This window comes from Sander lucioperca, chromosome 5, assembly GCF_008315115.2.
Source record: "Sander lucioperca isolate FBNREF2018 chromosome 5, SLUC_FBN_1.2, whole genome shotgun sequence".
Classification (NCBI taxonomy): Eukaryota; Metazoa; Chordata; class Actinopteri; order Perciformes; family Percidae; genus Sander; species Sander lucioperca.
This window is the reverse complement of record NC_050177.1, coordinates 43,681,814-43,696,313: the sequence shown is the minus strand read 5'-3', so window position 1 is coordinate 43,696,313 and position 14,500 is coordinate 43,681,814. Positions and strand designations below refer to the sequence as shown.

The 14,500-nt window shown below is 41.0% G+C and overlaps 1 protein-coding gene and 1 long non-coding RNA gene across 6 annotated transcripts in view; one reads left to right on the top strand and one right to left on the bottom strand.

The window, feature by feature from the left end:
• Positions 1-14,312, top strand: part of LOC116038924 (SPRY domain-containing SOCS box protein 4) — a 47,236-nt gene extending 32,924 nt beyond the window's left edge. For 3 of the 5 annotated variants that reach the window (XM_036001451.1, XM_036001449.1, XM_036001450.1), the window contains 2 exons: positions 637-1,525; positions 3,287-3,441. In XM_036001451.1, the coding sequence (XP_035857344.1) occupies positions 817-1,525; positions 3,287-3,426 (849 nt within the window). In that variant the 5' untranslated portion in view covers positions 637-816 and the 3' untranslated portion in view covers positions 3,427-3,441. Of the gene's footprint in view, positions 1-636; positions 1,526-3,286; positions 3,442-12,171; positions 12,298-12,958 lie in introns of those variants that run through there. The other 2 variants (XM_031283638.2, XM_031283642.2) reach the window with 2 other exon arrangements.
• LOC116038925 lies at positions 3,320-13,074 on the bottom strand. Its single transcript, XR_004102201.2, has 3 exons — positions 12,959-13,074; positions 12,487-12,488; positions 3,320-3,440 (listed from the first exon to the last, which is right to left on the bottom strand). It is a non-coding gene; the product is annotated as an uncharacterized LOC116038925 (long non-coding RNA).
• Positions 14,313-14,500: the final 188 nt, after the last annotated feature.

Genomic DNA, 14,500 nt, shown 5'->3' with positions numbered 1-14,500 from the left:
CATGTACATGTTACATTTGGAAAGACCTTAAAATAAAAAAAATAAATAAAAAATATGGATTGCACTGCATTAGTTTGCTTGGTGAAGAAGTGATTGGCTAAGAAGAGTGAGTGCATACTGCATGACTATATGCGCAAATCCTCCCTGGGTCTGTGTTAGTATATTGTTATTGGAGGGTTGCTCATAGAATTTGTGTCTCTTAAAAGGCATTAAGCCATAATTACTTGTGTTCAATATAAGTTGCATTAAGTTATGAATGATGGAATGTGAGAGGGGGTGTTTTCTCAATTTGATTGATTCATAATTTAGTCTCATAATCATCAGAAAACGGTTAATTCTTTGGAGTCCAAGGCGGCATCTTCAAATGTCTTGTTTTGGCCAAACAACAGTCTAATATCCTGTGGTATTATTACATATTCTATTTATTCAAAATTGAAGAGGTCTGCAGCAAACTCGCGTCAGAGAGTTTACCTTTTATATTGGAGTACCTAATGACATTGATACCCATTCCAGTCGAATCAAGGAGAGCGGTGAAGCAGTTGCTGTGTCCTGTCTTTCTAGTAATTACTGATTAGCCAAGAGTGACTTATGTTAAATTATTTAGATACATAATGTGAGTGTTGTGTGTGTTTTCAGGAGTGTGGTTTCCCCTGGCTGAAGACGGCGTGTGTGTCCAATAGCGCCTTTCCACCCAGGACCCACTGTGTTGCCATTGTGCCCATGAGGTAACGTCAGGACCTACCGCCCCCTCATTACCACCCTTGGTCCATCCATTTCCCTCCTCTCTGTCCCTTCTTCCCTTGAACCCACCCAGCCATGGGCCAAAAGATCTCTGGCAGTATCAAGTCAGTGGATGTACGCGGGGAGCCCTCATATCGGCCAGTACGCCGTGAGCTGCGGGGCCCAGATTTCTGTCGGCCCCCCAGGCTGGACTTACTGCTGGACATGCCTGCAGCCACCCCCGAGACCCAACTTCGTCACGCCTGGAACCCTGATGACCGGTCACTCAATGTCTTTGTTAAGGAGGACGACAAGCTGACGTTTCACAGACATCCAGTGGCACAGAGCACAGACTGTATCCGAGGGAAGGTGGGCTACACCAGGGGCCTCCATGTTTGGAGGATTCACTGGCCGACCAGACAGAGAGGCACCCACGCTGTTGTGGGCGTGGCCACTGCTGAAGCATCTTTACACTCGGTGGGCTACACAGCCCTGGTGGGCTCGGACTCTGAGTCCTGGGGCTGGGACCTGGGTCGAAACAGACTCTTCCACGATGGAAAGAACCGTCCTGTTTCCACGTCGGCACCTACATATCCCTGTTTCCTGGAGCCAGACGAGTCATTTGTGCTGCCAGACTCGCTGACAGTAGTACTAGATATGGATGAAGGAACACTGAGCTTCATGGTTGACGGACAGTATCTGGGAGTAGCTTTTAAAGGGCTGAAAGGCAAGAGACTGTATCCCATCGTCAGTGCTGTGTGGGGGCACTGTGAAGTATCTATTCGCTACGTCAATGGCCTAGATCGTAAGTAGCACAAGTCTGAGACACTCACGCACACAAACACACACACACACACACACACACACACACACACACACACACACACACACACACTCACACTCCGTACTCGGTATGTATAACTACAAGTGGACTGAGTGTGTCTGTGGTTTCAACAACTCCAATAGAGTGATTTGTCTTCTCTCTAGCTGACCGTGACGTCAGTTTCAATAGTCACATTCTCCCAGTTTCTTTTGTATCATATACATAAGCTTAGCTTTAAATTGGCACATTTGTATAAGGTGTGTCAGATTTAGGTAAATATAATTATTAGATTGGGCTTGGTATCAGCAGATGGCCTATAACTATTAAAGGATTCAGATCTGGGCCAAAAGAAATTGACTGCGACATCCCTACTTGTCATTTTTCCTTTACACAGTCTATAACACCTGCTTTTCCTTGTTCCTGTTTATTTGCTGGCATTGTTCAGTATTGGAGCTGTGTGATTTGTTTAAAAGTTGTTGAATTCCAGACAGTAGGGCTGGTCAGGCTGACTATTTCGATATCGATATATTGCCCATCCCTATCCCAAGGTTTTTTTTCTTCTCTACAGGATATTATACAGCTGATAGTCTTGGATGTCCTCCTAAGCAAGACATCCTTGTGCTCTGCAGAATTTTTTGCTTACACATATATTTGCTGTTAAAACCTTTTCAGCCTAATCCTGCCTAAACCTGTAGGTTCAGTTTATTTGTAGTCAATGTGCACACTCAGGTTTGAGTTTTATATATAACTGTAATAACTAAATGCCAATAACTCATAGCCCTCTTTTCACCCAATTGTCTTCCAAGTATGAAGACAAGTATGAAGTGGTAAGTCATTTTTCACACTGCAGATGATGAGATGTTTTGTTTATGTACGAAGCTCCAGATAGGCTTATATTTAGATCTGCTCATCAAGGCTGTAGAGGCCCAGTATGTGTTTAGTGCTACAACAACTTGGGAGTCCAGTGACAAACCCAGAGTAGGACAAGAGGGGAGAGAAGGAGGTGAGACTTTAGAGATTTTAGGAAATACCTGTATTCAGTCAGTTATAAGCTTTGGCCAGTAATGTTTGTCTACTTGTGTGACAAAGTGCAATTGTTTTGAAGACCGATGGCAATAGGAGTATGAGTCAGGCAGCTGAGTCATCCGCTGTCATTTTGACAGCCTTCACTAAACTCCTAACTCTCTGGAGGAGTCAGTCATACAATCATTAGTGTGGTTGAAATGGTAGCTTTACTGTGTCAGATGTGTGAAATATGGGGGATTGTCAAAGTTTTAAAAACTATGTCCTCAAGGATTACTAGTGTGGCTAATTTCCAAATACTTGCACCTGGTCTTGGCTCTCCAGAAATGTACAGGATTTAGGGGTTGAGGCAAGACTGGGAAGGCTTTACTTGCAGATATGTTTTTTTTTTTCCTTCAGAGAGGACGGATATACAGCGCACATTTCTGTATGCACTGATCTATAAAAAGCCCACAATGAAAGCGACTGCTACTTTGTTTACCAATAGGAAACGGCTTAAACATCTCTGTGTGCACCATTTCCGGTCGGCCGCCTTCTATCGCTTTTTAGTGCTCTATCGAATCCTCAGATAGTCTTCCTCAAACTTGAATAGACTCAGTAAAGTGTGTGTGTGTGTGTGTGTGTGTGTGTGTGTGTTTTCAAACTTAACTAGTGGAGTCATCTTGATCAAGTCTGCCCCCTCAGATTGTGTAAAAGCCCTCAGCTCCCATTCTGCTTTAGCCTGCATGTTGCATAAAGTGGGCTGGGGGCGTTGCCGGCAGAGAGACACGGACACCATGTCCGTGGCTGTGAGCCGTGTGTGCTGGCGGACGGCAGCCAGTAGAGGAGGAATTCTGGAAGATGTCCTAGTGTGCCTCTGAGCTCAGCGTCTGGCCTTGCAAAGTGGTAAACGTTGGGTTAGGTGTGTGTTTATCTGTTAAGCAGCTTCAGTGGACATAATGCAGAATGGCCCGTATTTATGCTTCATGAACATGTGGTTTAGTACAAAATCTGTTATGCATTTAGAAAATGATCATTGTCACCTGTGGTTTATGAAAAGTTCTCGCTGGTTTGGTATAAGTGTAAGATCTAGCTACAGTCAAAAATTTGTTCTTGAAGCGCCAATATTTAGGATGCATCTGCGATTAATAAACATGGAAGTGTCATTTCATTAGATTAAAATCGCATTAAGGAATACTTTTTGTATTAACATTGAATTACAGTAAATGACTTCACCTTTAAGTGGAGAATCAACATCCTCTCTACAGTTGTCTGCTGCTTTTAGATTGTTTAGATCATTGTTTTGGTTGTGTAGATCTAGTGCCTATTAAAATAAAAGCTGCGAAGAGAGTCGAAGGTAATGGGTTACTGGTGAACAAACTGAACTGCCTTTCTGTACCTGAGATGCCAATAGAGCCAATAAGCATGCAGCATGCTTCTACCAAGATCTAATGTTGGTGATTGGCTGTCTAACGTTACACGTCGTAGAGACATAAATAAAACTCTTTGTTACGCACAGAGAAGGGGCTCACGTAGTAGGAGCTGCAAAATAAATAAAACGATTTGTGCTGTAATGTGTAATGTTGCGATTTCTTTTTGTTTTATTAAATTGGTATCCAAAAAGTATTGTTATGGAACCGGTATCGGAGTCACGGTATTGGTACCGGTATCGAAAGTTTTTGAACTATACCCAGCCCTAGATGCCAGAGATAGAACTAGGTGTCTCTATTGACAAACAAAATCATACTGGTGTATGATTTACAATGTTGTTAATAATGATGATGATGATAATAATGATAATAATGATAATAAAATCATACTGGTTTATGATTTACAGTCTATTTTAGAAAAAGGATTAAGTTAAGTTAAATTCCATACCTTTGTAATCCTCTTTGCTCCCTGTAGAATCTCTATGCAGTTAGTGCTTTGATAGTGATATATAATAGTTTGATTAGTCTTTTTTTCCCAGACTAATGAAGCTTGTACATGGCAAAAGTTTAATAGAAACAGCTAATGGTGCCCAGAGCCATAGAGAGAGAAGAGTTGCGACACTCTCTGATCTCGCTAGCGAGGTGGTCACATGGTTCATGTAAGCCTGTATAGTTCCAAACAGACGCCGCGCTGTCATGTTCTTCTATGGGACTGACGGCAGCGATTGCGATATTTAAAGGTAAATATAAATGAAAATACATACCTAAGTACTTGTTTGATTGTTATTGCATTATTGCATATTTGTAAATGTAAGTTTTACATTTGGAGTGGTAGGATGACAACTGAAAGCCAGACGGGCCAGACAATTAAAAATGAGAACCCACTACAGATAATATATATTTATATTACAGGTATTTAATTGTCCTTTATTAAATATATGTAGTATAATACTGGTCTGTAATACAAAAAATGTTTTCGGCATAATCTGTTGTTAATGTAATCAACAGTTTAAAACACAAGAATAAAAACCTTTTACTTCCAGAGTGATTGTCAGGTCTTTTTATATACAGATATACGCTAGAACAGATAGCTTAGGTCAAAACAGGACTTTATCTGCAAATGTGATCATATACAAAAACACAAGCTGCTTATTTTCCATCTTAAAGTCAAACTATAAATATTATATACAGTTATATTATTATTATTACACTACAATATTAAAAGTATCCTAACTATTGTTTATCAATCAAAGTGTCACAGAACATTTATTTGCTACTCTGCTATCTCAATCGCAAAGCCAGCTCAATCCAGCCCACTTATTCTGATGAGGCATGAGTTGACCACACAACCATGATCATTTTAAGATTAAACCATACACAAGTATCAAATATATTAAAGAATAACAACTCATTATGCTTGGATGAATGAATGAAATAGTATTTTTTTATTAAACAATGAGTGAGACAACAACAATACATCTGTGTATCTAACTGGAAAAACAAGAACAAAGTGTGTGTATGTGTATGTATGTATGTATGTATGTATGTATGTATGTATGTGTATGTGTATGTGTGTGTGTGTGTGTGTGTGTGTGTGTGTGTGTTTTTTCTCGATTAGTTGTTTGGTCTATAAAATGTCAGAAAATGGTGAAAAATGTGGATCAGTGTTTCCCAAAAGCCCAAGATGACATCCTCAAATGTCTTGTTTTGTCCACAACTCAAAGATACTCAGTTGACTGTCACAGAGGAGAGAAGAAACTAGAACATATTCACATTTAACAAGCTAAAATCAAAGAATTTTTACTTTTGTCTTAAAAATTGACTCAAACCGACTTATTGATTATCAAAATAGTTGGCGATTAATTTAAGAGTTGACAACTAATCGATTAATCTTTGCAGCTCTACTGGGTTCTTGGTCGTTCTCTTGTCTTGTAGTCTATTCATGTTCTTTTTTTTCTGCTTAGACTCTTTTTATTCTCCAACTCTTACTCCCTGGGAAACGAAAAGAGATAAGCATTAATACCCTGCATTAATGCAGTTTTATCATCCTTCCTGCATTTCAGTGAACACTCTAGTCCTTTGGCCCTCAGTCCCAGAGACACTTGAAAGCCAACCCTACTGAGACATGATTTGTATCTGTTTTCATACCTAAAAAAAAATAATAAAAAAGAATAGGGTTGCTGCATCTTGCTATTCCTGGAAAGCTGTCTTTTTCTCTCCACCACAACAAGCCTCATGACACCACAGTGGCCTGACTTTCCCAATGGCAAAAAGCTGATCCAAACTCATTTACACCTGAACAGGACCAGAAAGAGGAAGTGCTAATGACATGCTTGCCCTCCCCTTTTGCAGAAGGACCCTATACTCCACCTCTCATTGTTTCATCTCCTCCCTCCTGCTCTCCTTTCTACCTCCTTTTTTTCCTGTTCATCCTTTTCAACACTAATCCTTCCTTTCAGTGTTTACACACCCAATTGTGGTGGCAGGTTGCTGTGGAAACGGTTTAGATGACTTTTTGGCGGATAGGTGGGTGGTTAATTGTTCACCAGGCAGGCTCGCTCACTAGTTTGTTGGCTGCCACTATGTAAATGGGATGTCTTCCTTCTGCCTACCTGTAATTCAGAGCGGTTGGCAATATTCACAGCACAAATTCCAGCTGTAACTTGAGCTTAGACCTTGCATGTATTAAGGTTGAACATTGTTTTACAGAAGGCTACTTTGGACTAGATATCAGCCAGTCAGTGTTGTTTGGGTGGTTATAAACACGATGCAGGGGGTTGTTGAAATATATTCTACATCAATGACTAAAATAATAATACATAATAATAATAATATATAAAGCATTTTATTCCCAATATTTGTGAGTAACAATGTGATGTTACACCTATTATCTATCAGGGCAACATTTAATGAGAGTCCTCTGTTGTCTAACGGAGTTGGTGATGCATCTGTTTTCTGTCAGAATTGAATCCATTTGGTTGTACAAAATCTAACTCCATTGAACGTTTTCTGCACAGATATGTTGTATGTTAATTCAGTACCAGCTTACCAAAAATGGTGATTGCATGAACTGACTGGTTTATTGTTGGGATGGTTTTAGGTTTTTCCATCTTTTTTTTAAGCCCAGTTGAATGTATTCTTAGTGTTCTGTTACTGAGTAAATTAAGCTCTCCTGGCAGTTTCTCCCTACTTAATGTTCCAAAACTACTCCATGAACAGAAATCTTAAAATTCTCTTTTCTAACAACAAACCAGATATAGCCACTCACATTTGGTGTGCTTCTAATGTTCAACCACTCACTAAAATAAAAAGGAAAATGTAAAGAAAAACAACTAGAAAAAAAAAGTAGCTTGAGTATTGTTTGGATTTGGAAAACAAGATTAAATCTGTGGGGAACCTTTTTTAAACATCCTTTGTTTTATGTGAGCATAGTCTCATTGAAAGATTTTGGCATTGCTAGTTCCATTGAGAAGTGTTTAGTCATTGTCACAGCTAGTGTATTTGTGCATTCTCATGGTTGTGGGTAGAGTGTTGTATGTGTGTGCAGTTTGTCAATGCATGCAAGTATTACAGTGCTTCTCTTTTAAAATCATGTGTGCTTAGCCTCTATTTCCTGAGCAGAGTGAGAGAGCAGCAGGATGAGCATTGGCCAAATTGACAGCAGTCCATGCTTCCATCTGGAAAAGTAATATGAAGTCAGATATCTTCAGTGGAAGGAATCACTAGTTCAGTGAGCAATTGGTTTCCGCTATTGAGTGTACCATTCAATTTGGACACCTGCGTTTCCAATCATGTAGAGCAATGGTTTGCTCTGTTGTGTCCCTCTCTGCTGCTCGCCTCACTGTTCTGCTCCAATTTTTTTTTTTTATCTCGTACATCATTGATCTAATTCTGTCTGTCCCTTAACATATTCCTCCACTCCCTTTTCTCCCCTTTGATCCATCAGTGAGAGTGGACTGGGGATGTGTCCGCACCTTAAGGGCTGTATATGTAAGACACATACACCCGTCATCTTAAAACTAGGTCAGACAGCCCCATCAGTTTTATGCTAATCTATTAGATAGGCATGTCTGGGAGTCTGAACCTTTGCCTGTTACCTGGGTACATTTCTCGTAATGAAGGGAATGCAAGAGGAAGGGGTGGAGTTAAATGGACAGTAAATACGAACACGTGCCCAGAAAAGATGGACCTGTCCTACCCCTTATTTCTAGGCAGGACATAACTGGGTTGTGTTGTCTCTCATGCTGAGCTGATCTATATGCTGTGCACACATACCCACACAAATTCGTTGGGCTATGGGCGAGAGAGTGGAGGAAACTGCGGGGAGCGTGCTGGCTGTCTCACCTCAGTGAGGGCAGACTAACCAACGCTTCGCCGCCCCTTTCCTTCCTCCACGTTGTTCTCAATTAAGTGTTAGGTAGATGTGTTTGCCTGCCAGCCAGCGGGTCTCTGTGGTCTATTGGTGCATCAGCCGCTCAGTCTTCCTTAACCACACTTTCCCACACTCCATCTCGTCTTTAGTGTGCCATGAATCCGTCAGAAACTAGTCCCTGGCTATTACAAAATAAGAGTGGTGCTTGAGAGGAAAGGGAGAGTGCAGATATCAACAGTTACACGACTGATTGGAGGGAGTAGGACAGATGAAGAATGAGCTAAAAGCTCCACATTATGGTTAACTGCAATGCTTCCAGCTAATTAACATGGATTCATTATTAAACATACCTGTTAATTCTGGTTCAGTTTAGAAGTCATTCAGGGTTTTTGTTGTGTGAGAGATGGAGAGCACTGTCGGAGAGAAATGCTACTGCTACTGTGGTAGCATCAATCTTCTTAGGACAAGCAGCCATGTTTTACTTTTGACTTCTAATGAGTCTTACATTTAAAGAAACAATTCACTTTTTCTTAGGTTTGATGATACATGCAGGTACAACACTGGAGGAGAAAACCTCCAAATGTCTGTGCACGTCCCTGACTTGGTGGAATGTGCCGCTGTCTTCTTGTTTTGGGACCCCCTGTGATATTGTTACTTATATTACAGAAGATTTTTGTCACATGCTGTATTATAACTGTTTTACACTAAACGGTAACATTTTGTTTAACATTGAAGTTGGCAACAATACAGGCAACACTTTGAAATCTAGACACATGCAATGTATGGTGCATCAGTGACTATAAACCCAGTGCAGTAACATCACACAGTGGTGGTGTGAAGAGCTGGTTACTATGGAAACTACCTATATGCTGTGCTGGTAAGGGTAAGGCTGATTGATGGGTGCTGTTAGGCCCAACGGAAAGTAAATCCATCTCTGGTGGGTCCTGCATTCCACAAAGGGCTCCACGTGCTCCAAGAGTGTGTGATTTCAGAGTCCTTTTATCTCTGAGAGGAGAGTTCATGCGGTCACAAGGTGTTGGATGAATGGAGACGTGATTGTACTACCGGTTGTATGTAGTCTTAGTTCCTAATCTTGTAAGCTGATGTGCTAAAGCATGGCCTTGCCTTTGCAAACACAGGGTAAGAAGATGTTGGAGGGATGTGATTGCCCTGCCAAGTACTTCTCCAGCTGCTGTGAAGAATTATCAGCTGTACAGTCTCATTGGAGACATCACTGCACATTGTCTATATTCAGTCTGAATTAATTCAACATCTGATTTAAGCACTTGCCATGTTGATGTGGCTACAGATGAATCTGCACTCTGCCGCTTGTCCCCACAGTGCTATTACAAAGGCTTTTCATTACGCACATGGCAGTCAAATAAATTGGGATAGTTGTACTCCATTTCTTTAAACCCTGTCAGCTGCTGTTCACTGGTGGAGTTCATTATTTCCCCTCGCTGTTTCAAAGGTCACTTACCAGAACGCAGCAGAGGAATTCATTGAGTGGTTCCTGCAAAGGTTCACCGTCAGTTGCAAACAACAGCACAAAGCAAAGCATGGTGATTTTCTAAACAGATTCATTGTTAGAAAGTTAATCATTCTTTATTCTAACAGAGACCCCAATAAAGATGTATGTTCCTAACTGCTTTTAATTAAGATCTTGATCTTGAAGCTCAGTCGATGTTTATTTGATTTTACTTTAATCCTCACTTCAGACAAGCTCCTGCTTTCTTTTAGGTGTGTGTGTGTGTGTGTGTGTGTGAGACCAGGGCAGCCGTTCATGCCCAGAGGAATGCCTGAGATCTCATTGTGCTCCGGTTCTATGAACACACTTCAGACTAGTCACGTATTTGCTTATTTGTTTGGTAGGGGGCCTCAGTTTGTGGTAATGGGGTGGACTTTTAATAGACTGTGGAGAGAAATGGTTTAATCAGTCAAAGAGGAGGCTTGTTATTGGTGTGCTTTTGTGGGTATATAATGTTGTGTGTGTTAAGCAAACCCCCTGATCTGCAGTAGCAAATGTTTTTTTATGGCTCAAAATATGGACAGAATTAACATAAGAAAATCTTACAGTTTTAGACAGCAGTGTGAGCACAGATTCACACTCCTAGCCATTATGCTATAATTTATTGATAGAGCAGATTCAGGGTCTTTGCCCAGAAGAAGAGCTTTTTGTCAAAACCGTGGCTCCATCAATAAATCATAGCATCACGGCTACAAGCGAGTGTGTGTGAACGATGCCTTTTGATTATCTATGCAAAGAGTCATGTACGCCATGCAGGTGAGGCTAGTTCATGGAAATGGCGCAATCTCTAGCCTGTCAACGAGCACATGTATTATGTTTGCATGCAAAGTGTAAATGCCCCTGCTCATGTCCTTCACACAAGTGGGCTCTGAACAGCAGGAATTCAGCCCTACCAGATGGTGCTTCCAGGTGGAGCAGCTTGACATCCGTAAAGGGACAGCAGTTAAGAGTCGGTCTCTGTCTGACATGCATAGACATCGCTTGCCTCCAATATATGCCTCTTGGCTCGGGCTGCCCCATTTGGAGAAAAAAAAATCATATTGCGATTTACAATACTACGATTGCGATATAATGGTCTCATGAGTCTACTTGCTTGATTATCAAGGAAAATGCACACAATACTAATATTTAGAAACATACCAAATTAAATGAGCATAAGAAGAAATACATAAACTAAAAATGTGCAATACTTTTTTTAAATTTAAAACTTAATATTTTACAAAATTAAGTAACAAACTATTTTCAAAATAGACATTTTTGCTTGGCTCCTGGCACAAATTAAAACAAAAAGTCAATAAATAAGAAAATACAAACTAAACTGACTAAACAGCTTCACGACCATAAACCAAGCGTGACTGGTCCATGGATGTTACGATGGTAGCGTAAGGTGCGTTGACCGAGTGACGTCAGTGAGTGATTGGCCGAGCAAGGAGGGAGAGGGACCGTGAGCGGTGTCGGAGATTAGAATAGCGGCTGTGTGAGGGAAAAGCGAGAGCAAAAAGACAGCTAAGACGATGTAAAGTGAGTTAACCGTGAACAATAAAAACAATAAGCTTCTTGGTGACTTCATCTGTTTATACTGTCGGTAAAGTGAAGGGTGTAACCAACAACGTAGAGACTGCAGTGCACACAGACGAGTGTCCCGTGCACAGCACACCTTTTTGTTTACTTAAATCACACATTTGTTTGAGGTTATTGTCAAAATAAGTGAGGAGTCCTTACTTTGAATCCAAGTCAGTTAAATTTATTTCATAAACTTCCAGAAACCATATTGAACTTATATAGTCAGGAGTAACAGGCTACATATTACAACTTGGCGGCCGCGGGAGCATGGGCGGGAGGTGTGCACCTGAACCAGAAACCTACTGCCCATGTGCACTTCCTCAAGTACGGTGTCTCGTAGCGTCCATACAGAGCGCAAACATAATCATTCACCAGAATGAGCTACAGTTATGTAATCACACAGCGTAACATCGCGATTGCGATTAGATTCATCGTACAGCCCTACATCCTGGCAGTAGCGGTTTTTGGCACGGGCGAAGCGGGCAGCTGACATAAATACAAATGGAGGCAACCTGCTTTGTAATTATTTTTTGTTGCATAAATGAGAAATTTTTTTCAGTGTCTGCTAGTTACTGATGCAAGATTTTGTGATGGCCTACAGTGGATGAATTGATCTATGTATAGTTCAGTTACTTGTGTCATAGCACTGCTTTTACACTAGATGGCAGAATTATCAGTGTCATCTCTCTCTTTCTTGGTAATGGTGTATGCTTTCGCTTTTTCACTTTGATAGAGGATAGCAGCAGCAATGGCGGCGGTAGAGAATTTCAACTGGAAACTGCTTTGCTAGATCACAAAATACAACTCAGTCTAGCATCAGTGAAAATGAGAGGGATTCTTGGCATTTCCTCATCTTGCTCAGTGTTGTCTTCACTATTGGTCAACACTACTGTCACCAGAAATAGGTGGGAGAAAATTCAGCTGTTAGAATACTCCAATTTAACATGCCGGTCTCATGTCTGAATTAGCGCCCAAGTCACCTACATATACATACACAAGTCACAACTTCAGTCTTGCTACGGTGGAGCTGGTAACATTTCTGTATCACTTCTGAATGAAATGCTGTCAGATAAACGTAAAGGCTGCAGCAGCACTAAGTTAATTACACAAAGACAAACTAAATGCATGTTTTCTTCCTCCCCCCAATTAAGATCACAGCAATACAGTTAGAATCACGACAAATACTCAAACACATTTCCTCCTTTAAAAAAAACAAAAAACTCATAAGACCACAATAATAACCAGACCAGCTCCTTTCCTCCTTAATTGCTTTTATGACAACTGCATGGAAGAATAAATAAATATCCAGCAAATGTCACATGCCCCATGTTTGAGAGGGGCTTTTTGAGGAGGAACAAAAGCAGGTGTCCTCTGTCTGTAGGTACCACAACACTTTAGACTTTGGTGTCAGCTTTAAGTGAAAACAATTAACTGGGATTGAAAGGGTCTGTTGTCACACATAGAAGCTTGTACTAACTGTTTGGACCCTAACCATGTCGCTCCCCTCTCTTGTCCATCACAGCGGAGCCCCTCCCCCTCATGGACTTGTGCAGACGAGTAGCTCGATTGGCTCTGGGTAGAGAGCGCATCCATCACATCGACACACTCCCACTGCCGCAGACGCTCAAGAACTACCTCCAGTACCAGTGACATCATAATCGTATACGGGAAGGAACTGAGGCCCATTTGTTCTTATGGTAACCAGCCTCCAAACTGAACTTAATTATAACCATCAGTCATCTGCTGAGGATGTGGACGATTGACATGACAGGTGGTGAAGACGGCGCTGCAAGGGGTTTTGTTTACAACAGTTGGGGGTTTTCCATTTTAAATGCTTTTTATCTTCTGGTTTTCAGCCTTTTTTTGCTGTTTTTCTTCTGTTAAGATGACTAGAGGAGCTGATGAATGAAATGAAGTAAGAAATTTAAGTTTCCTGGTTATTACGTGTATATATAGTCCTCAGTTTGTAAGGCCTTAAATGCTGTGGTTTGGGGTGACAGTTTACCCCAACATCTTTTCTGCACGGACTCTGTGCCTTCTCGGAAACATGTTATTTATATATATATTCCCAACAACACAGCAGGCTCTGTGGAGATGCAACAATTCCTCCAAGCCACAGGAGAGAGAGTGAGAGAGTGAGCAAGCATGAGAGAGAGGGAGAAAGTCCACACACAGTTCTATTTATGTTGGTGTGTACACAGTGCAGCACACACAGATTGCATGCACTATATACTGTGTGTGTGTGACTCTGTGCCAGGAGTGTACAGAAACAAAGCCCTAACTGTCTGTAGTAAGAAGACAACTCACTGACAAGCAGGCAGTTACCACCTACAGGCAAAAAAAAAACCAACAACTCCAGTCTGGTTTAAACGGTGTGAATCACTCTCCTCTCTCCTGCCAGCTTGTCTCTCTCTTTCCATGTCTCTTCATCACTCGCTCCAGTTTGATTCAAGCCTACATGTTTGGTGAACTCCAAGGACCCTGGTGCTGTTTGTCGACACTCTATCAGCTCCTGTAACGCTGATAGAGAGTAATCTGAAGGTGAAGCTGTGTGTTCCACTGCTAATGTGCCTGCTCTAAAACAGAAACACAAAAAGCACATGACGACACTTGTCCCCCAAAATAGTTTTAAATGCTGCTTTTTCATCTTTTTCTTTCACCATCTTACCCTCATGTGGGGTTTTATGCCTGATTTAGTTTTGAAAGTTATTGTCTTATGAGATTTTTAATATTTTTTGTTTTTTTTGTTTTTTTTCATTCCACGAATTTTGAGATTTGTCTGCGGGACAGGTTGTCTCGCAGGTATAGATAGAAAAATGTGCTGGCATGAGAATCTTTTAAATGTGAATAAGAATAAACTCAGCTAAACTCGCACTGCTTCACTTTTTGTGCTCTTTGAGTTTCATCGATTCCAAAACAGTAGATGTTTTGATCCATATGGTAAATTAACTGCATTTATATAGCACTGTTCTAGTCTACAGACCACTCAGAGTGCTTTAGGGGTTCAGTGTCTTTGTTATAATAGGTCTTTCAGTGAATGTAGTTGGAGCCAATAGGGTCAG